Consider the following 23,584-nt stretch of genomic DNA (forward strand, 5'->3'; position numbering starts at 1 on the left):
GTGAATTCATAGATACAGGTAAAACTGCACTCTAATTCCCCCCTAAGATGTAATTTCGTGTATATTCATGCCCACGACATGCACACTGAATCTTTTATATCAAATCATTGAAAATTTACAGAGCATTAACGGTTTAAAACCTTTGAAATATGAAAAGAAGTTTAAAAGTTTAATAAAAACGAATCTCTGGCTCTTTCATATAGTTCATAATTGGTTTTATAAAGTATACACAAAATAGTAAAAAATGGAAGTAGATTACCTATTCAACATGATTGAATATAAATAATGTTAAATAGCGTCCAAGCTTTAAAAAAATGCTGGGAAGATTTGATGTTCGATCAAAACATTCTTTATCTGCACGTGAACAAAGAAATAAACATCTATAAGATTGTATAGTGTATTCAAAGTAGAAATGAATTCTAAACATCTGAAAATTGAGATTTACAAAAAGCTTTTAACAATAAATTGAAAAAAATGTAGGCCTTGTAAACTTTTTATTATTTACTGGATATGAAAATAGAATTTTTTCTTTACATCTTTGATTACGTAAGCGTTGAAAATACGACGTATTTACCTTTGCCGACAAAGTCGGTAATTCTTTTACTGTCTGGTGTATCCGTAGTCGGCTAGCTGACTATATGGTTGCAAAATTCAAGCTTTTTTGATATTGAAATGTCCTATGATAACGCTTGACAGTGGTAAATTCAAAGCATTGCAAAACCATCTTAAGAGGAACTGATTCTGCGCATTATACTCTTGATAGGAATAACAAAGTTATCCCCCTTTATAGTAAAAATGCCATTTGTAATACTAAGAAATTTGGAGTAAGTAAAGTTTAGCGCATATTTCCACTGTGTAATATGGATACTTTCTCAATTTTCTTGTTTTTTTTTATATATATATATTTAATGAAATTACTCATGATATAACTTGACAATGGTAAAACCAGAACTAGTTTCTTTGCATTATACACGTCAGCGTTCTGTGCATTATACACAGGATAGAAGTTACAAAATTATCTCCCTTTGTTTTAAAATCGCCATTTGCAGCATTCAGAAATTTAGAGCAAGTAACATTTCGACAATGAAAATGCGATATTTGGCCTTATTAAACTGTTGTATCTTGAAGTAAGTTTTGCCGACGACAGATATGGCCCGCTCCCCCCCCCCCACCTCCAAGCTCCATCTTGATCTACCTGTCTTATATCATTAGACGTTTTGTAACAACCCATTGACTTCAATTAAAGCTGTGGTTTTTAGGGGTCCTGTTATAACTTAGATTTTTTCATGAACATGTTCTATAACTCTGACACTTTAATAATGAATAAATCATCTGTCTTTGATTTTGTAATCTTAAAAATGATACAAAATTGATGTTTCAGTTTGAAATGTAACATATCTAATTGCTTGTTTTCTTTTTTCTCGTTTCAGGTAAGAATTAACATGTTAATATCAGTTTTGTGTGAAAAAGAAATGAAATGAAAGGGAGAATGTGTGCAATCTTAAAAAACAAAACAAGCGGCTGGTTGAACAGAACTTCAGGTTGGTGATTTAAGAGTAAAAAATAAATAAAAACATTACTTGAATTATCCTTTACACTCGCTAACACTGTGGAAATTACAAACTTGTTGTCACCTGATGTGACTGCAATTTTGAAAAATTAAAAATTGAAGAAATCAGGAAAAAACAAACTACAATTTGATCATTACTTGGTGGTGCTGTAATGTGTGAAAAGGCACCACTGCCAATTAAGAAATTTTTTGATAGCTTTGTATTTTTTTGCTTACTCAACTTCATAATATTATACTGGATTTCAATCTATTTTTTTCCTCTCTGTTAAAGAAATGAACATTTAAAAAATATTTATAATTTTTCACAATTCTTTATCTACTGTAGTATTGCCTGTTTTTCCTTACTTGAAGTACATAGACAGGGTTGTCATTAACATTTTTTGCAGCAGGTTTGTTTTGAACTTGAGGCGGTCATTTCTGTCTTTATAATGCATAACAAAGAGTGTTTTCTTAATTTTGAGGCGGCCCATAATGCATTTGAGACAGGCATTTTGGCCTCCTGCCGCCTCTTAATGACAACCCTGCATAGAATCAAATTCTATAGTTGGAGTGGCTTTAGACTTGCCCATCTCTTAAACTAACTGACCACCAAATTAGAAAAGATTTAATAAATTGTAATTGTAATAAGGGTTGTTACTGGAACAAAAGGTGGCTAGAATGACTGAACCAAGAATAATGTATAATGTTTTATATTATATATATTTCTTTATGTATAATTAAAACATTTGATGTGTTGTGCCCTAAGAATATTTCAGCTTTATTGGATTTTTATATTTTGTTTGAATTCTTTTTTTGTTGGACTAAACTTTTAAGTTTTACATCACTTGAACAAAGCATTTTTACAATTTAAAGTAATGCAGGTTTAAATTGCATTGTATAATTGAGTTGAAGAATTTATATTTTTAGCTTTCATTGACAAGTTTTTCTTTCATTTAAAAGAATATCAATTTTCATACAGAGTAATTCTACACGCAATTTCATGTTTGTACGCTATAAAGTAGTATTGTAGTACATAACAATGCATTATGGGAGAAAGTAGCGGAGCATGTTACGTTCCTTTGTAAACAGACAGTGGGGATCAATGTCCAATTACAAGATTAATTCAAGTTTGTCGATAATTGGGCCTGCTCATATTGTAGACGATGAAGGGAGATAACTCATGCTGAAAAAAGCAGATATATTGAATTAGGTAGAGTTAATTAAACAAAGCTTGTCCCAGATTGTATGAAATGTCAAATATGTTAGAAAGGAAGCTTATTTATTATGTTGGGGTATAAAAAAAATGAAGTCATTTATAGACTGTAAATCATTATAGTAAAATGGGGGTGGGGGGGTCAGAACAGGGTGTGAAAGGAGATTTTATCCAAAGTTGTTGGTTTTTTTGTATGAAGTAATCACTGTATAAATAAGGGCTATAAACTTTGACACATAATTACTCCAGGAAAAGAACACTTTTCAAAATGCATTTCTCCTGAAAAAAAAGCAAGTTCTTAGAACAAAAATTTCATTTTTTTGTGGCATCATTTTACATTCTAAGCAATTCTTTAATGTTTTTTGTTGTTTTTTAGCTCGACTTTTCTATGAAAAGGGGAGCTATCCTACTCGCCCCGGCGTCGGCGTCGGCGTTAGCGTTAGCGTTAGCGTTAGCGTTAGCGTTGGCGTCACACCTTGGTTAAGTTTTTCGTACCACCCCACTTTATTTCAGAAGTATTACAAGTATGGCTTTGAAACTTACCATACTTGTTCACCATCATAACCTCCATCTACAGACAAGAGTACATAACTCTGTCAAGGTTTTTGACAGAATTATGGCCCTTTTTTGACTTAGAAAGTGTATTGAGCTTGGTTAAGTTTTTTGTACCACCTCACTTTATTTCAAAACCATTGGAGGTATTGCTTTGAAACTGACCATACTTGTTTACCATCACGACCTTCATCAACAGACAAGAGGACATAACTCTGTCAAGGTTTTTGACAGAATTATGCCCCTTTTTGACTTAGAAAATACATTGAATATGGGTAAAATCCACTTATTGCCTTAACCCTTTGAGATATTGCTTTTGAAACTTTTAATGCTATTTCACATCATTACCCCCATCTGTACGCAAGAGAAGGTAACTCTGTCAAGGATTTGTTTTAAAAATTAAGGCCTTTTATCGACTTAGAATCTTGGTTAAGTTTTTTGTACCACCTCACTTTATTTCAAAACCATTGGAGGTATTGCTTTGAAACTGACCATACTTGTTTACCATCACGACCTTCATCAACAGACAAGAGACATAACTCTGTCAAGGTTTTTTGACAGAATTATGCCCCTTTTTGACTTAGAAAATACATTGAATATGGGTAAAATCCACTTATTGCCTTAACCCTTTGAGATATTGCTTTGAAACTTTTAATGCTATTTCACATCATTACCCCCATCTGTACGCAAGAGAAGGTAACTCTGTCAAGGATTTGTTTTAAAAATTAAGGCCTTTTATCGACTTAGAATCTTGGTTAAGTTTTTAGTACCAGTCCACTTTTTGACTGAACTGTTTGAGATATTAATTTGAAAGTTGGAATACTTGTTTACAATCATGATTCCCAAACATGTCCAGGAGAAGGTAATTCTGTCAAAGATTTTATTTGAATTATGGCCCTTAACTGTCGATGTTTTGTATTATAGGCAAGCACTAAAAAAGTCGAGCGCGCTGTCTTACGGACAGCTCTTGTTAATTTCCATTTTCATTTATACTTGTAGTTATAATTTCACACTGCTGAGGTATTTATTTAGGGAAAGTGAAGAAAAAAAAAGTATAAAAACATTAAAAAGTTTGAGTTTTTAAGTTAAACCTTGGTTGAATTACAACTTTTATGTTGTTTTTTTTTTCTTTAAAGAAAGCACACTAATTTTGGATTGATATTTTTTTCTTTTGTAATTAAGGCATGGTGTTAGAGATTTAACATTTTAAGGTTTAGAGAGTTTTTTTTTCCAGCACAAGTATCGGTTTAGAGATTATGTTCAGCTAGGCCGTCCTTAAAAAAATGTTTGTTTGCAGTAACCTGACCCAGAATTTTCAAGGTGGGTTGGTTTTTTTTTTTATTGAACTGTACTTCAAAATAAACATGGAATTTCAAAATGCTGGATAATATATGCTTTGTTTATCTGGTAACAATTAATAAATTGATAACTGAATTCTAATTTAATAAGACCTACATTTTATTTCTTCTATTAACCTTTAAAAGAACGAAAACAAAGCACAAGGCATAATTTTCTGATTAAAAAAAAATTTTTTTTATCCCGACTATGAAAAAAAAATTTGAGTAGGGGCAAATTTTGTGAGTCGGTCGCGTTACTGCAAACGAACATTTTTTTTAAGGATGGCCCTAGTTGTGTGATGATAATTTAAGATGATTTGATATTCACGAATAACAGTTATACCGTATTTTTACATTATTTTTAGGGAAATATTTCCTAATTCAGTTGAGCAGAGCTCATAAAATATTCAAAGTCTCGTTGTTCAAAATCTCATCTTTTGATAGAATTTTAAAAGTCATTTAGGCCTAGTAAATGGATGTGGTTATTCTGGTATTTTTGTAAAGTTCACTGTTGTTTCTGTCTGAAAGTTCTCTACTAGTTCGTTTTAGGGGTTTTCTTTATAATAGCCAGGTTCTAACTTGATTCTTTTGAATGAAAAATAATTGTCTGTATCAGTAAACTAAAGGAATTCATTTCCAAGTTTGTTACATTAAATAAGTTCAGAATATAAAGAATTTATTAATCATTGTTTTTTTCATGTATTTGTATATATCAGTATTTCATTTATGAAAACTCTTTTATAATAGTATTTCTGGAAATAAAACATACAGAAAGATTTTAATGTGGTTATATTTAAACATAACAATACATGTAGAAGATATTAGCCAATTATACTGATTATTGTATTATTATATGGTAAATCCAATTAGTATCCAATTAGTGAGAAAAGAAGTACATGTTCTAGTAAATTAAAAAAAAAACAAACATGATTTAAATATGATTATTTTGTAGATGCTTAAAATGCTCTTGCTCCGGATGGTTTGATTATATAAAAAAAATTGTTCTAAGAATATGTTCTCTTGGTATACAGTGCTGGAATTTTGTCTGTGCTTGATTCTATTCTTTAAAGTAACACTTAGAATGGTGGGCTAAATCAATTAACTCCAACCAGATAATCACAAAAGAACAAAGACTCATCAATAATTAAAATAACGTTGGCATGGTAACCATAAAATTACAGCAATTTTCTCCACTAGGAGACAGAGTAAGTATTGGTTAGTGGATGTGTTAGGACGGGTCTCTCGTTCCTCATGTTTGGGGGGAAAATGTGTGGGATATACCGTCACCATATCGGACATCACTGTACACTTCAATTATTCCTATAGTAACTGTACTCTTTTTGAGGTTTTTTTTTTGTCATAGACCTATGGTTCTGTATTTAAAGATAGTTGTCAATCTTAAATTTTGATATTTCTTAAGTGATTTATTGGATGATGTTTTGACTTATACACCTATGACAGAGTCGTTTTGTGTAAATAAAGTTAATAAACACAGATCATTATTATGTAAAGATCAAGATTTGGAATGGCCTTAGCTTGAGCATTCGAAACTTTTGATATCACTTGAGTTGATAAAAGTTGATATAACATTGATATAAGTTTATATCACATTAATATAAGTTGATATGACATTGATATAAGTTGATGTCACATTAATATAAGTTGATATCCCATTGATTTAAGTTGATATCACATTGATATAAGTTGTTATGACATTGATATAAGTTGATGTCACATTGATAAAAGTTGATGTCACATTGATTTAAGTTGATATCCCATTGATTTAAGTTGATATCCCATTGATATAAGTTGATATAAAAATTTGATATAACATTGATATAATTTGAGATCACATCATATAAGTTGATATCACCGTGAATGATTAATATAAGTTGATATCACATTGATTTAAGTTGATATCACATTGATATAAGTTCATATCACATTGATAAAATTGATATGACATGATCCTTTGATGATAAACATTGTTGTTGTTTTTCTGACATCATATTGTGACATGTTTCAAGCCTAATGCCATTATTCCGTCACTGTATGGCCAACATCACCATTATCCACTAGATTGTGTCTTGTGTATTAGGATCGAAATAAAAGACTTTCTGCAAGTAACTTTTTAAGATTGCAATATCTCTTCCGGGATAGATGTAGTAATATAATGATGTAAAAGTTAAAACGTAAGATTTTGTGACACGAAACCAAAAATTATTTCAGTTTGTGTGTAAAAGTAGTAATGATGTCTACGGACTGTATTTTGCTGTACTGTTTATACACCATTAATTGATCATTGCCTTGTAAATTGATCTTCTCGGAACTTTTCCTTATAACTTAATTAATCGACATTTCTATAAAACAACAGATAATCTATTTAAGTGTATATTTCACCATGACATGATCCATGAGTTTGTCTTTTTTCTAAAACTGATTTGTTAGATGGTAAATTGTAAAACTAGGGAAATAAGGATATGTGGGTATATTATATAAAATGATATACTTTACATACAGTTGACCATCAATTATTAAGGTATGCCTTTATATGGGGGTAAAAGTATATAAAAAAAGAGGAATAGTTCTTAAGGCCTGATAATTAGTTGCCCATATGGGCAAGTCCTCCAGAAGAGTATTAGTCATTTTAGATTTTTGGGAGGAAAGTGCAATTACAGATACAGCAAGAAGCTTCTCCTGGTTCTTTAGCGTGCCAAGTGTTTAAGCAACCATACACGGGACCTCGATTTAAAGTCTCATCCGAAAGACTAATTTGTAATGTTAGTTGGCCAGCCCGGGAATCAAACCCACAATGTTGAGATTACAAGTCTCGCGCTCTAACCGATTGAGCTAATTGCGGGCTGGCTACTCAGTTACATAGTGGTATATGCAAGTTTATATACATGACTGCAAGCACTGGGGTTGTATAAAAACCAATCAGAAGACTCCAAATATTAAAGATCCTGTATGTTTTGTGATTGATATTGTTACTGTATGTATCATACACTTGCAAAATATTATATATGTATATAATTATGCAAATAAAACAATTTTCAAATATCCAAGATTATGTAAAATGTGTGCTGCAAATATTTGTGCACATTATATTTAATCAATAAGTTACATGCATATATTTCTTATTGGAAAATTTGACTTGGGATTTATAGAAAATAAATTTCTAATTACATCCCTTTATTTACGCAAAATGTTAAATTGGGTAATATCTTTATAAATAATGCTTATTTGAACTTACAAGATTGACAAATCTTAATTTGAGCATCATATTTATGAAATAAAACCATGAAAAAAATGTGTTACAGGATCTTTAAACTCCTCTATCATTGGTCAGTTTTCAAAAATTGAGGTTATAAAAACCAATCAGAATTAAGCTTTTAATACTTGACTTTAAGGTTTCCATTTTAAGAATTTATAAATTTATTATGAGATATGGTGGAATATTACCTGTGAAGTTACGTCTGATGATAAACTATAGTCTGACATCGGTTTGATACAGTATGTAGGCATGTAGATAGGAAGTATGTTGTAGATTTATGTAGATAAATTTACACCTGTTCTAGCAGGTCTGGTGCTAATTATCTGTCAATCATGTATATAATGATAACATACATATAATCATTTCCCTCTGTCAACAAACTTCTTCTTATACATTTACTGCTATATATCATATACCTTTACCGCCTCCGTGGTCGAGGGGTTAGAGTCGATGACTTCCAATCCAGTTACCTCTCTGGCGTGGGTTTGATCCCTTGGAGATGCTTTGGTAGTTTAGCGCAGAGGAAGGTAGTCTAGTACTGGTGTAACACTCCAGGGACGATAGTTAGGAAACTACCTGCCTATATGACTGAAATACTGTTGGGAAAAGGCGTAAAATGAAACAAACAAACAAACAAATCATATACCTTCATATGTATGGGCATGTTGAGTGTTTAACGCATTGGACTAGTAATCTAATGATCGCTAGCTGCATGAGTTCAAACCCTGTCAGGGGCAAGTCATTGTTAATCCTTGAGCAAGAAACTTTACAATTATTGCTTAGTACTGGTTGGTTCCAGGAACGGATTCAAAGTGTGTCTATAAGCTTTATAATAAGCTTCCTAAACAATCAAACTAAAATAAATTCTGTATACCTTGAACCGACTATATATAAGTAAACTTATAGTCATTCTTCATGGAAGTTCCTTATATGGCTTTTATTTCATTTAAAGGCCCATTATGTCCCCAAAAATGCTTTAATTCTTATTTCTCAAAAGCTTTTTATTTCTGGTGCCCCTGTTATATTTAAAAAAAAAAGTTACTCATTGGCCATTTACCTGAACTATCTTTTGCTCAATCTATTGCCTAAATTTGATAAATAAGTACAGTTACAATCATATAGTATTTTTTGTGGAAGACTGAAGTCAAAATACTACAATGTTTACATTTTGCTACTTTTATATCAAATAGTTTCACATTTAAAGCTACTTTCTTCACGTGACATATAAGCATCTAACATGCTCTAAAACCACAGTTCAACATTATATTATACTCATGTTTCATTTTCTACAGAATGAAATAGATGTTTGTTTCTGAGGCATAATGTGCCTTTAAAAAAAATGTTTATTTTTTCTGAGTAGTTGAATTTGGTCAATAAATTGCAGGATATAATGAAAGCATAACTTCCATAGTTAATTGAGAGGCTAATTGGTGTTATTATTAAGGTATTTAACACTTTTAACATCAACAATCGATAATAAATAGATAACGGTGATATTAAATCATTGTTTAATATACTTTTGTTATCTTCTGATAAAATAAATCGTGATATATACTTTTTCTATGTATTGTACTATGTATGTTTTTACTTTGTAATCTGTATGTGATATTGTATACACACTTTTATATATGAATTTCAACAATTTTTCGCCTTTTTACTAAATGTACTACTTACCGGTATATTCAATTTTGATGATACGTAATTATCAGTAATTTACTATATGATGCTATTAATTGAGGATATACAGAAAATTTCCTAGAAATAAAATCTGTAGACATTATTGTGGAATGTACTGACTGCAAGAATTGTTTGACTTATATATTTCACTGATATTTTTCACTGATATTTTTCACTGATATTTTCACTGATATTAAGTTCAGGATTATGGATTTAGAGGATCTTCAGGTAAAGTAAAATATGTCACTGAGTCATAAGTTTGTTTAATAGAATATAAATTTATATAATTATGTTTTATCATTTATATATTTAACTAATTTCTTGAAGTTAAAGGTGCATTTTGAATTTTTTATCTTTCTGTAGCGTTTATTAAATTAAGTTTTGCATAGAGATAAGGATTAGATTAATATCTTTCTGCGTATTTTATGAATTAGAATCAGTTACATTAATTGAGAAAGTGTGTATTTAAGATTGAGTTATAATTTTATTATATGTTCAAGAGCATTTTTTTTGCTTGATATATAATTTTTATCAAATTCATAAATAAGGTTTAAAAGTCCAACTACATGTACTGCAGTTTCATCAAAATTTCCATTACACTAATGAAATAATTTATTCAATTGAGAAATTAAACTAGATACATGTATTACCTTATACCGTAAATTCTTTTATAAACACCCCTCCCATGATGAACAACCCCCTTCCTTAATACACACTTCGTTTGATGTAGGAAAAGAAAAGAAAACTGAGTTACTCATGAGGCCCCTTTACTGTGACACTACACGCAGGGTTGAATATTAGAAAATTCATTATATAATATTTAGATATAAATATTCCAAAATACAATGATATGTAAAAAAAATAAGAATATTTGATATATTAATATGGATAAAATCTCTTAATTTGCCGCATTTTATTAAAAACGCTAGTTAGAAATTGCCTTAGCAAGGGGATTTAGTCACTTGTTTTGTCTCAATATATGTGTATGTATAATAAATACAGCTGAAGAAAGTCAAACGGCCAGAAGCTACAGCAAATTTAAATTAGCGTTTTGAATATAGATATGTATATATAAATATATTATATATGTAAGAATATGTCTTTAATGAACTATTAGAATATTAATTGATCACCTGTCTAATTATGATAATTATAATTGAAATATTAGTAATGTTCATTTAGTTGACAGTAACAACAAAAAAATAAAGTTGATATCTAAATAAAAGTTGACTTATAAATGATTCACACTTACAGTTTTTCTTTGTCTGTTGAAAAATCGAGTGCATGAAGAATTAATGGTAAAATATAAATGACTGTAATACTTGATGTGTGATAGATTACTTCATTATTCAACATATACCGTAAAATTCCTATTAAGCGCCCCCGGGGGCTAAACATTTTCCAAAAGGGGGGCTATTATTACAACACAGTTTTTCCTAAATCCAATAAACACTGTATACATTTAGTGTCGGCAAGTGTTGGTAATAACACGAAAAAGTGTTAAGGTTTTAAAGTTCATATTATATATATTAGTGTTTACTATAAAATACTATGGATTCTAAATGATTTGAATAAAATTATGGCTTTAATTATGAGTTCAGCACTGTTAAGTAGATCAAAAGGCCTAGGAGGGCCTTTTCTAGGGGAGGGGCACTTATTAGGAATTTTACGGTAACTTGTGGTTTTGACTGGTAAAAAAGCAGCTATTTCATGTAAATATTTTACATTTATATAAATCTTTGTGTCCCCTGCTGCAGGGAAGCAACAACATGGTGAGATCACTTCTCTACTGTCTGTCTATCCGTCCGTCTGTACATCCATCACAAAACTTCAGTACTACTCCTTACTGATCATGCATTTTCATCCAAACTTTACACCAAGTCTTAGGTTGTGCTTGGCAACAGCATTTTCCAGGGGTCAGCATTTAACAATTCAATGATTTTTGTCAGAAGAATGGCCATTTAATAATTTTTATTTTAAGCAATTTGATACCCAAGTTTTGATCTGTCATGAAATTATTATAACAAATTTATATTTTTAATATTCAGTAGAGGACAACTGCATAATTAACAAATTTAGAAATGTAATTGTTAATATATTAGGATATAACCCATTGCAAAAAAAATATTACAAAATATTGTTAATAACTTCTCTGAAAACATTTTGTACTGTATTATGAACAATTTATTGTAAAAATTATGTAATAATGGCAATAATCATGCTATATGTAGTTTAATGCCAAATAAAATATTGAATTGAATTGAATTGCAAAAAAAATATTACAATTACAAAAAAAAATAAAAATTTAGCTTGAAGCTGTTAGAGAAGTGGACAGATAAAATAAATGTATATATTAACATCTATATGAGAAAATAGAAATTCAATTAATATCAATATGTAAAAATGTAATATTTATGTAAATACTATTATATTCATGTTTAAATATGATCTACCGATTATTACGAGAAGACGTGTCGAATTTAACCCCTATTATCTGCCTATAATAGCTGAATGATTGAAATCGGTGTTTATTTTTGTCATTGCCGTAAAGTGTCTGCAAATATTGTTATCTACTTTCGTAAAATATTTTCGTTGACTTTACAGCGTTCAATACACACAATTGGCTAATATTGCCTTAAGATAAAATTGATGTTTGCTTTAAGGAAAGGGAGACAATTCAATCAGTCTTGTTAAACATTAATGTGTGAAGACAGTTTTATAACACGGCCTTAATTGGAAGAAAAATAATAAAAATTGTGGGAAAAATTATCACTTTTTGAACTTTTTTTATTTTATATCATTGTTTATTATTATGATATTAAGAATTTTGTGTTGTAGTTAAAAAATGTGCTTATTTGTTTATTTCATGTATTATGGGTTCCTATTTTGGTATAAAACTGTATTAAGTTTAAGGAAATAGTTGTTGCCAATGTCTCACTACTGAAAGAAAGATATGATTAATCATATGGTAAAGCAAGAGAATTAAACAGTATGGTGGTGGATTTACCCTGGCAGTGCTAACTGTCAGTTACCAAGCTGCCATATCCAGGTATAAATCGATGTCTGTTTGCATGATCATCACCATAGCGACAGAAATCAGCATTTATGAAATGACCTCCAAAAAATTAAAGGCATATTATATGCTTTACATTAAGGGACATCCGTGGCCGTGTGGTTAAGGTCGTTGACTTCAAACCACCTGCCCCTCACCGCTGTGGGTTCGAATCCTGACAGGGACATTGGATTCTTTCATGTGAGTAAGCTATCCAGCTAGCTTACAGAACGTCGGTGATTCTACTCAGAAGGGCACCTGAGGTCTTCCTCCACCAGTAAAGCTGGGAAAGTTGGCCCAATTTTGACTTTAACCTGGGCGGTTTTACGTAAAATCCAAATTTAAAACCCAAAAATAAAATTCTTTTTGAAATGAATAAAATTTTTATTCTTAAAAAGTCAGCATGAATTTTTTTTAATTTTTTAAAAATTGTTTTAAAAGGCCCTTTAGTGCTTGTTACCTTTAATTTCCAGAAACATTTGTAATTTATTTGTTATATTAATAATTCACTGTGATATGTTATATATAAATTATAGACTTTTAATGCAGGGTGGGCAAAATCTGATTTTTACATAAAACGTGTCTATTTTAGCTGACAGAAGTGTTTCTTTACTTGTCTGCTTATTTATTTTTATTTATAAAGTTAATTCTGAAGAAAAATTCACTTGTTGGTCCTCAACTGTGGGACAACCTTGGCAAATACAGATAATTGCCCTTATTATTCCTGCTTTTAGAATAATTACTAAAGATTATTATTTCATTGAAACGTTTATTTTTTTAGTCTTTCTGTAAATTTTATCTTATCATTATGATTCCTACAATTCAAGTCAGTTCTATTCTGTTCTGTGCATTCAATTTTAAAAGTTTAATTAGTGCAGATATCACTTTCTTTGACTCGTCCTGAGCTGAATTATCACGTGTTTTTTTTTCTCTGTCGATATTGACTAGATCGTGAAATGTGCGGCGGTGCATGGCGTTACATTTTATGTTTGAATGTGGGAAGTCATTTTCAGTATTGATTCACAGTCACAGTGACACCCGTTATTGTTTTAGTCATGTTAGTAATCTACGATCAATGGTTAGTACTGTCGGATCAAAAAATAAAAGAACAAAAAAAAGAAGAAAAAAACCTGACATGAAACAAAGAGAAAATAGAAAGTTATTCACACTATAGTACTGTCAAAATTTCATTAAAATTGTTCACAATTTATGTTTTGCCCCTATAATTGAATTGTTTGGTACAGAACAGTTAGTTTAAACCTTTATCATGATATGTATGCTCGGCTGTATTAAGTATTTTAACATACCTTTGACTTTAAATTCAAGACCTTGCGTTGATTGTGATATTTTAAGTTTCAGAGAATTTCTAATTAATTTGAATCGAATAATGAAACAATAAAAAAATGCAATGAAAGCATAATAAGTTACAGTTCTTATAGTAATCAAATTTTTATAAGGAATTATTAAACAGGACCTAATGGCTTAATGTATGGAAGGGCCCAATGTTTTCATGTTGTCACTTGTCAATTAAACAGTTTTAGAGTGCTTGTTGGGTTGTAAAATACCCTGGTAGTCCATGTAAAATCAAAAATGAATTACCGTAAATAATTATGATAATAAGTCCTAATGTTTAAAAAAAAGACACATTGACCTAATACTATATCAATCTTTTTAAAATTCTTGAAAAAAAAAAAAAATTGTCTTAAAAATTGAAAATATAAATTTTCCTTTAAATTCTTAAAATAGATTAAATTTACATAAATAAAAATTTCAAGATCATAATTAATTAAGTCTTAAAGAATCAGTAATGTACAAAAATTGTTAAACAGCCAATAGCGCGTGGCTTTGTTTTTGGAAAGAGAAAAAAAAATTTTTGCGTAAAATTTCATTTCTGTATATCTTGAGTGTAATCTAAAGCGGGCGGCAGTGAATCGTTTACTGGTTTTTGTGTAGCCGTATTTAGCGAGGGTTATTTAGGGAGGTGTTTAGAAGATCGCTGGTTCGAATCACTGGTCACATGACTGTTGTATTTTCACTATGATTGTATCTCGCTGAACCAAAACCGTCGTGATCGTATCATTAAGAGATCTAAATGTCTATTAAGGCGCGGCAACGAGTGTGAAAATAGATCAGTAAATAAAATAAAATATCTTAATCATCGTTATAGTCCTTATTTCATAAAGTCTGATAAAACTGTGTTTTATTTATTTGTTTCAATGTACACTTTATATCTCAATCATTAATATTTATCAATAGTGGCTAAATTTTGTAAGAAAAAAAAAATGTCGCCACTTTTTGAGAGAGGGGGGGGGGGGTGTTACGACCATGCTTAATCAGGTATATATTATTTATGGACAGGGCCTCTAATTGTATACCTTTGTTTTTGAAAGTGTTGGACAAAAGAAACAATTAAGATCCTTTTGTACGAGAAATATTCTGCTGTTTTTGAGCTCCCTGTCTAAATTATAAAGGGGTTTTAGGGATATAGACTGCATGAATCAGTCAAGTAAAAGTATTTTGACCGTACTGACGTGAAAGAATTTATAACATAAAAGTTTTTGTTGTGAAATAATTGAACTTTGTTTATTGTTAAACACTTTTAAAACGGGAGGTTTATATATCACTTTATTTTTATATCTACCATTATAGCAGTGGAGGCTGACTGTTAGTGAAAATAATTTAAATAAAGGAAAGATTAAACCTTGATAGAAAGGGTCGATGGATTTTGTTACACAGTGAAAGAAAAATAATTTTTGTAGAAAAAAAGCCGTATTTTGAGACTATAATTACAGAAGAAAATAACTGGTTTTTCTGTCAACATTTTGAAAAAGAATATAACTGAGAAAAAAAAGACACGTTTAATTGTAACAGTTTGTGGGATAGGTTAGTGTGGAGACAGAAAGTTTTGAGATTTTTATAAGATATTTTCACCGGGATATATGCTTAATAATCTAGTGATGGATATAATAGATCAAACAATACAGGTTTGTTGTTTAGTTATTTCAAACACTTTTAATATCTTGATTAATACAACTCAAACTAAGGTTTGTTAAACATTATTGCATGGCCAGGGCTGCATTCCCTGAATCAGGCGCTCTAAATTATAGTGATCATTGTTTTCATATTTTTAAATAAGCTTTGAAATAATGTCTCTGAAGCATTATACAGACATTCTGTAGTGTGGAGAAGTTGGCAGTTACTTGTGGAGAAAAAAAAACTGAACCTCTGACTTACTATAAGATACTGTAATAATGTAAAGCTGTGTTAAATACTGTAAAACTGTAATACCTATAAATAATGTAATACTTGGGGCCTTAAAATCCAACACAAACTCAATAGTACAGGTTAAGTACTAAGCTATGGTCAGACATTACAATTATGATATCAAGTTTTCTGCTTAACTTTAACAGTAACTATATTACAGTGTATCATAAAAATAATTATAATACTATAATTTGATGAAAAAAGAAGAAAATAGAGTTACCATAGTAACCAAAGTTTTAAAAAGATTGTATTTACCACTGTGATGATATATAGAAGAACTTGTTGTTGTTGTTGTTTTTTTGTTTTTTTTACTTAAATAAAACTTTTGATAAAAAGAAGTGGAGATGAAGTACAGTGGCTCTGTGATGTTAAATAGAAGAACTTTTTGTTGTTGTTGTTGTTTTTTTGTTTTTTTTTCCTAAATAAAACTTTTGATGAATAGAAGTGGAATGTTATCTTAGAAGATGAAGTTCAGTGCCTGATAACATCAAAACGCTCTTTTATTTTATCTTCTGTACATGGTTCCTACGTTCTTTGTTATTTCCATAGTAACTTTAAACTTCATCTAGAATTTTATACTTATATACAATCTCCTTGGAAATAGTCATAGTTGGTGTGTATTTATGAAACAGACTGTACTTCTTTTATAATTGCTGACTACCCCCATCCCCCCATGTATTTTGATTAAAATATATAAGAACAAGTATTAGGTTATAATCAAGCAGTCACCACTGCTGCAAACGTTACTATTTAGTCACTCCTAAATTCTTTAAAAACTATATTTATATAGCCTGTGATTTAGTCAAAACTTCCTGTTGTTGTTATTTTTTACTTTTCAATTTACAATAAATAAAACACCTATTCATTGAGATTTATTTAGTATGAAATATTTTCACTGGCATTTAAGAATGACATGAATATGTTATAGTAAAGCAGGTGTACAGATTTTTATCAGATATCCACTAAACACTACCTCAGGTCTCTAGGCTATATCATAATATATGCATTTACACTCAAATTCACCAAATTTACAATATTTATCAAATTTACCCAATTTATGCATGAAATTGAGTTGAGAGTCTGTCCAGATAGTCGGGGGTACCTGAGTGTAAATTAAACTAATTATCTTACAGGGAAAACAAATAATAGTAACTTTGCATTGATATCAAACAAGTTGTTTTAAGCTGTAGTGTTTGATGAAGGAAAACTTGATTGTGCATTATATATGTATATCTAAGACTTATAGCATCAGTGAATCAATTTATGTGATATTATTTTACTAATGTGATATTTTAATATTCAAATTTTGATATTCAAATTTTGATAGTCAACAGTAAATGATTATAGAGCCTTGAGTCAGTGTGCATGACATTCTGTACTCAGAGTAAAAAAATGTGCCCTTTAATTAAGACTTCATTCAAAGATTGAGTAATTTCAACACCAAAATACAGGTACAGTTAAGCTGCCAAGAGTAAATAGCCGGGGTTGGGGGAGGAGGCGGGTTAGACTGTGTAGATGTGTAGAGCCGGGGTTCAGATTGTGTAGATGTGTAGAGAGCCAGTGTTCAGACTGGGTAGATGTGTAGAGCTGGGGTTCAGACTGTGTAGATGTGTAGAGCCGGGGTTCAGACTGTGTAGATGTGTAGAGAGCCGGGGTTCAAACTGGGTAGATGTGTAGAGCCGGGGTTCAGACTGTGTAGATGTGTAGAGAGCCGGGGTTCAGACTGGGTAGATGTGTAGAGCCGGGGTTCAGACTGTGTAGATGTGTAGAGAGCCGGGGTTCAGACTGGGTAGATGTGTAGAGCCGGGGTTCAGACTGCATAAATCTGTAGAGCTGGTGTTCATTTTGTGTAGATATGTAGAGCTGGGGTTCAGACTGGTAGATGGATTGAGCCAGGATTCAGACTGTGTAGATGGGCTGGGAATCAGACTGTGTACTGGTAGATATGCATAACTTTCCTGTCTCTATACCGGTGGCAAAGGTTTTGGTTCCGGCATGAAATGGGTTAAGCCTTATCTCTGCTTTCTGACTATAACCTGTGACCACAGGCGCCATTTAGACACACAGGTTGGCCTGTATATCTGTACAGTCCTAGCTGGCTGTGATACAGTTGAATCTTCATTATTATCCCCAAATCTTCATAATGGGAAGATCCAAAAATGGTAGCTGAACAATTTCATTATAATAAAATAAGGAATGTTTAAAACTACATTCCAGAACTTCATAGTGAATTATCAAACATGCCTTGCTGTAATATACTTGTATTAAACAGAATGTTATATAAGCTCCCTGTATTTATAAACAAATAACAATATTGTTATATTTTCAAGAATGCCAAAGTTAAACACAATGTATTCTGGTGTTATGTAATGTTGAATTTTTTGTTTAAAGATAATTCAATACAGGAATCAGGCACATTAGAATTACATCTACAGCAATATGTTTCATCTCTTTTAGAGTGTGCAGGGTATTTCAATAATGCAAACAGTTTATTGAAGCTCTGAATCCAATGAGTTTAGCTTTTGCATAGATATATATTATATACATAGCCCTATTAAACCCTCCATAAGAGATTAAAAGATGAAGAGATAATTAATTAAATTGACAACTAACCCCATGGTTCACATGGATGTGCAGGCTGGCCCAGCTTTTATCTTCAGTTGAGAGAAAGACGAAAATATTCAATGTCAAGGGGTCCATACTCTCAATGCCTGAAAGGGCAGATGGACCCTCATTTTGAAGCCTAGAATACATACATACATACATACATACATACATACATGCATAGGCACTGGATCATTTCTCTGTTCTATAAAATGATTTTTGACAGGGTTTATAGTTAATAGTTAGTAGTTGGTGCATAGTTTATAGGTAGTAGGTGCATAGTTTATAGGTAGTAGGTGCATAGATAGTTACTTATTGAAAGTTGAAGTACTTAGCAAAAACAACAACAACAGGAAGTTTTTGACTTCACAGGCAATAATTATAGACTATACATTATAGAAAAGTGATCAAAATATTTCAAACATAGTAATAAGTAAAAGATGAGTTAAAAACAGTCTACAATAGGCTATAGGCTATATTAGAGAACAGATTTTGTATATGATACTGATACATGTCGGACATTATATATAATGTTCATATAATTATAATTTTCTGATAAATTTTGCTCAAGGAAAATCAATAGTAAAAATTATAGATATTACAATATGAACAATTTTTTTATATCTGTCGCTTTTGTCTTGATTCATTTTAAAAGGGAGAAATGTTTAATTATAAATGTGGTACATCTGTTGTGATCAGGGGCACAGGTTGTAGTCTATCTTGTACATAGATCACTACATTATTATAGTTACAAAGATTTTATCTGTTTTAATAATAGTTTTAATGCGAAAAGTGTTTGTTTTATTGGGGGAGTTTTTGATGGCGGTTGGGTGGGGGGCTGGGGGGAGGATGAGAGCGTGTGTGCTTTGTGGGTGGATGGGTTGGGGGACAAGGGTTGGATAACTATATAGTTATAAAAATTTTATCTATTTTATGAAAGCTTTAATGTGGAAAGTATGTGTTATATTTCCCCTGTGAAATGAATGCTTACAGTTCATGAATAATTCATGAAGTATTCATTCTAGTTCATGACCTAGATTCATGAATAGTTCATGGGATGTACATGAAGACAAAATGGCACAAATTCTTGAAAAGTTCAGAGGACACCTAGTTCTTGAACTGTCCCATGTTCTTGATCAGTTCATGACTCAATAAAACATGAACATTTCATGAACTGTTCTTGAACAAAATGCAATGAAATGCTCATGAACTGTTCACTTACAGTAAATTATGAACTGTTCATGAATTTTACCTCTACATGAACTTTTCTGGCACTTTTTCCAGTGCAAATTCATTGTGCCATTTTATCTTCACGAAAAGTACAAGAACAGTTCAAGAACTACAGTTCATGAACAGTTCCTAAACTACATTTACATTATTTTACATTCATGAAAAATGCAAGAACAGAGCAGACAGATGATACCAATCAATTTGCGGACTAACAAGTCTAAACAATATGTACTCAACATAAGCTCTAAGTTATATTGTTCAAAAGTAAACCACAAACATGTAAAACTGCTTGTAAAATTTAAAAACTACACATCTTTGTTTAACAAGAGCTAAGAAATAGTTTCTTAAATACAGCTTGCTGATTTTCAAAAGTGCAAAAATCAAGAACTTGAAATTAGAACAGTTTCCAATGTTTCACTTATTTTGTGATTTATTTCCTTCTGATGACCTTTTGCAAAGTCTCTAGTTTTTTATTAAATACTTCTTTTGATACACCGGTTTTCCTCCTCACTAGTCTTTCAAGATTGCTCAGTTTCGAGGGTTCAAGTGGTGGTCTCGGGGAATCCTTACACTTATTGGTCATCTTTCCAGTCCTAGAGTGGGTTCTAAGTTCCTCCACAGTGAAGATAGTCTTTGCTATTGTAACCAAGACTTCTTGAGTATCACTAAGATGTTCCACAGCTTATAATTCGGGGTCCTCCACTTTTGTATTCTGACTCTCTAAAGCAGTAATTGGCTCCTCCATGCGTCGAATCTTTCTACGCAGGCTTCTGCACTCATCCTCCCATCTAGTTTGGAAATAACAACAAAAAAAAAACAATATAACGTCTTGTGTTTGAAATGACAGTTTTAAACATCACACAAATGTTACGAAAAAATGCGTTTCCATAGTACCCTTCAAACCTATTTTTATACCTTGATATCAGGGTATATAAGTTTTTCATTAATATTTAAGTAGAAAATGCTAATTATGCGAATTTTAATACTAGTGAAATTAGACTGAATTAAAATTCTAGGTTCTACTGTAGAACTGTAGACAATTGTAAAATTGGGTCCTTGTAACCTCAACTATATTGCTTACCCGTCAGATCTAGCCTCAACCACACAACCCCCAGCAGTTCCTGCATTTTCGATTCACTTTCACATTTGACACTGTCAGCAGGACCTATAATATTATATATATAGAGAGATTAAATCCAACACATCCAAAAAAAACAACAACAACAACAACAAAAAAAAAACAACAACAACAGAAAACGTGATTTCTGTTCCAATAAAAATTTTGGATGTATCTTATTTGCTTTAAAAATACAGTCAGTCATGTGTTATTTCCATTATAAAACTACATAAATAATGGTGATATAAAAATATTGTCTCTTTCTGAAAAACTTTTTTCTGATATAAAGGAAAATTGGCTAAGGTAGTCAACTGTCAGCATACCAGGGTGTTGAACTGTCTGGGGATAAAAAAGACTTGCTGCCATGCATTTTTTCAAAAAACTATTTTAAACTAGATTCTATATTTTAGAACTAGAAGGCATTAGCAAATAAGTTCCTGCAGGGAAGCAGAACCATGTTCAATCTTCAACTATGCTTTGTTTTTTATTCATTTTATATTGATCCTGTTCAACAATAAAGAAATAAATAAAAACGGGTCGCGAAAATATGTGACAAATGTCCGTTTACGCAATATTTCCAGTAAGGTTGAAGTATCTAAACTGTAACTAAGAATGAGCTGGAAATACAATTATTATTTCTATTGTTACAGTCGGCAAATTGTTACAAAATAATGCTTTTAGAAGTGAAGAAAGTTCATTAAAATAATTATAGACTCTTCATTTTTTTCTTGGAGGAGTCATAAACACGCCGGCTCTGTTTGAAAAAAAATCAACGGGTGCATTTATGATAATACTCACAGTGAATTTCACCGATTGCAGCTTTGAAGGTCTTCTTCTGATAATTTGCTTGAGCAATTTCACTTTTCTTGTTGTATGTCTTTATTGGGGAGATGATATTAGATATGAGACGAAGTTTTTGCCGTCTTTGAATATTGAATATTGCGCGCTTAATAGACCTGTGTACTACGTAATAAATCTGTGTACTACGCAATAAACCAGTGTACTACGTCAGCAACATGTGCTCGATTCTCATAATTTCGTGTAATTCCGTTGTTTTTGCCGTCAATACAATGACCATACATGCCATAATTTTTAGACTCATTTCCGAGACACTTTTCATTTGAAGGTGGGGCATTGATCAGCAAACGTATTTTTTTTTCAATTTACATAGTGGCATACAGCCTATAGGCCCTATTACCGGTAATTACAACTTGCAAATTTAATGACACCATAAACAAAGTCAGAATGTCAATAATTATTAACAGTTTTTCTATCTTTTAAAGTACTTAGGCATCGTTAATTCAATCAGACACAGAATAGAATGAAGATATGTTAAGTAATGACAATGAGCCATGTCCTTTACCTGAAACATTCACTGAATCTTGTAGATTTTATCACCTCATATTTAGCGCGTATTTTTCACGGTGTTTGACCACAAATAAAATTTAATTTATAATGGCCAGTTGGCCAGTGTATGACACCTTCACTGGGGTAATTAATCTTTTATTTGATCAAAATTATTGCCGATAATTGTTATTTGGAAGCGGCACGTTGATATACCAATCAAAGGATAAGTGTCACCATTGCAAAGCTGTTAGGCCACTTTGGGGATAATTGTTCCTTATTAGCGTTCTAGATAAGTTTACAAAAACTTGACAATAAAATTATATAAAAAAGTAAAATTTCTTGCTTCAATGTAGATTACTTTTAGATTTTTTACCGGGACATAAATCATCTCCGGGACAGACACCTTATTTCCGGGATTGTCCCAGACACGGGACGTTATGGCATGTATTACAATGACTGAATAATTTCAATTAAAACATTGAGGCCTACAAATTTTATTTCACAAACCTAATATGAAATTAGGCAAAGCCTATGAACGGGGAAGTCGTTAAAAATTCCTTTCATTCTTTCCATTTAAAGGTGTCATTTGGTATTACATGCACCGCTTCCGTTTTCACTCGGAATACTCGACGATTATCTTTTATCCGAAAAGTTGAGATTTGTTCCATTATCGGAATACCCCGCCTATTATCATTGAGTAACATTGTAAATGGCGGCGCCCGACTAGAACTGACACTGAAAATTTCATTGATAGGTATACAATTCTATACAGTATATTTTTTATGTTTTTTTATTCGATTTTCTTTTAAATATACACGTGTAGTCTATAGCCGGGCAAGCCAAAGCCTGGACCCGCTTCGCGGGCCCGGTCTTTGACTTTCCCGTATTATTTTAAGCCCAACAGGCACTTGAATTTCAAACAAAGCTACCATAGTTTCCAAAAAATTTGTGTTGCTACGTCAGTATAAGTATCCAATATATAGATAGAGGAGTTGGTTGAGTAAAAAATGGGGAATTTTATTAAAGAAGTGACTGATTGAATTTCCATGGTCAAGCAATAAAAAAAATACTGATGTCTTTATTTTATGCAAAAAAATGTTTTGGGCCTGTGCTAATCTACCCAGGTCTATATCTTTTCTTGACCAGTTATCATTCTATTTCTGTAGTTATTTAATAACAATTAAATCATGAACACATGGTCTTCATCAAAAGTTCTTCAGAAATTCATTAACCAATGTATTTAGGTCATCAAGTGTTCTTGAGCAGTAATCATTTCTATTTCAGCAATTATTAAAGGACAAATCATGAACTCATGGTTTTCATCAAAAGTTCTTCAATAGTTTGTGACATTATTAAAGGACAAATCAT

The 23,584-nt window shown here is 31.3% G+C and overlaps 1 protein-coding gene and 1 long non-coding RNA gene across 16 annotated transcripts in view; one reads left to right on the forward strand and one right to left on the reverse strand.

Annotated features, from left to right (window-relative positions):
- The window catches only part of LOC132714124 (protein couch potato-like), a 98,901-nt gene that overhangs the window by 21,692 nt on the left and 53,625 nt on the right, over positions 1-23,584 (forward strand). For 2 of the 15 annotated variants that reach the window (XM_060696887.1, XM_060696888.1), the window contains exon 1: positions 9,795-9,830. The exons of 9 other annotated variants lie outside the window; for them this stretch is intronic. In XM_060696887.1, the coding sequence (XP_060552870.1) occupies positions 9,810-9,830 (21 nt within the window). In that variant the 5' untranslated portion in view covers positions 9,795-9,809. Of the gene's footprint in view, positions 1-1,041; positions 1,128-1,430; positions 1,542-9,794; positions 9,831-15,130; positions 15,639-23,584 lie in introns of those variants that run through there. 4 more of the 15 variants (XM_060696892.1, XM_060696893.1, XM_060696883.1 and 1 more) reach the window with 4 other exon arrangements.
- Positions 20,122-22,347, reverse strand: LOC132714125 (uncharacterized). Its single transcript, XR_009623524.1, has 3 exons — positions 21,668-22,347; positions 20,834-20,917; positions 20,122-20,540 (listed from the first exon to the last, which is right to left on the reverse strand). It is a non-coding gene; the product is annotated as an uncharacterized LOC132714125 (long non-coding RNA).

This window comes from Ruditapes philippinarum, unplaced genomic scaffold (genome assembly GCF_026571515.1).
Source record: "Ruditapes philippinarum isolate M1 unplaced genomic scaffold, ASM2657151v2 ctg3742_1_1_1_1, whole genome shotgun sequence".
NCBI lineage: Eukaryota > Metazoa > Mollusca > Bivalvia > Venerida > Veneridae > Ruditapes > Ruditapes philippinarum.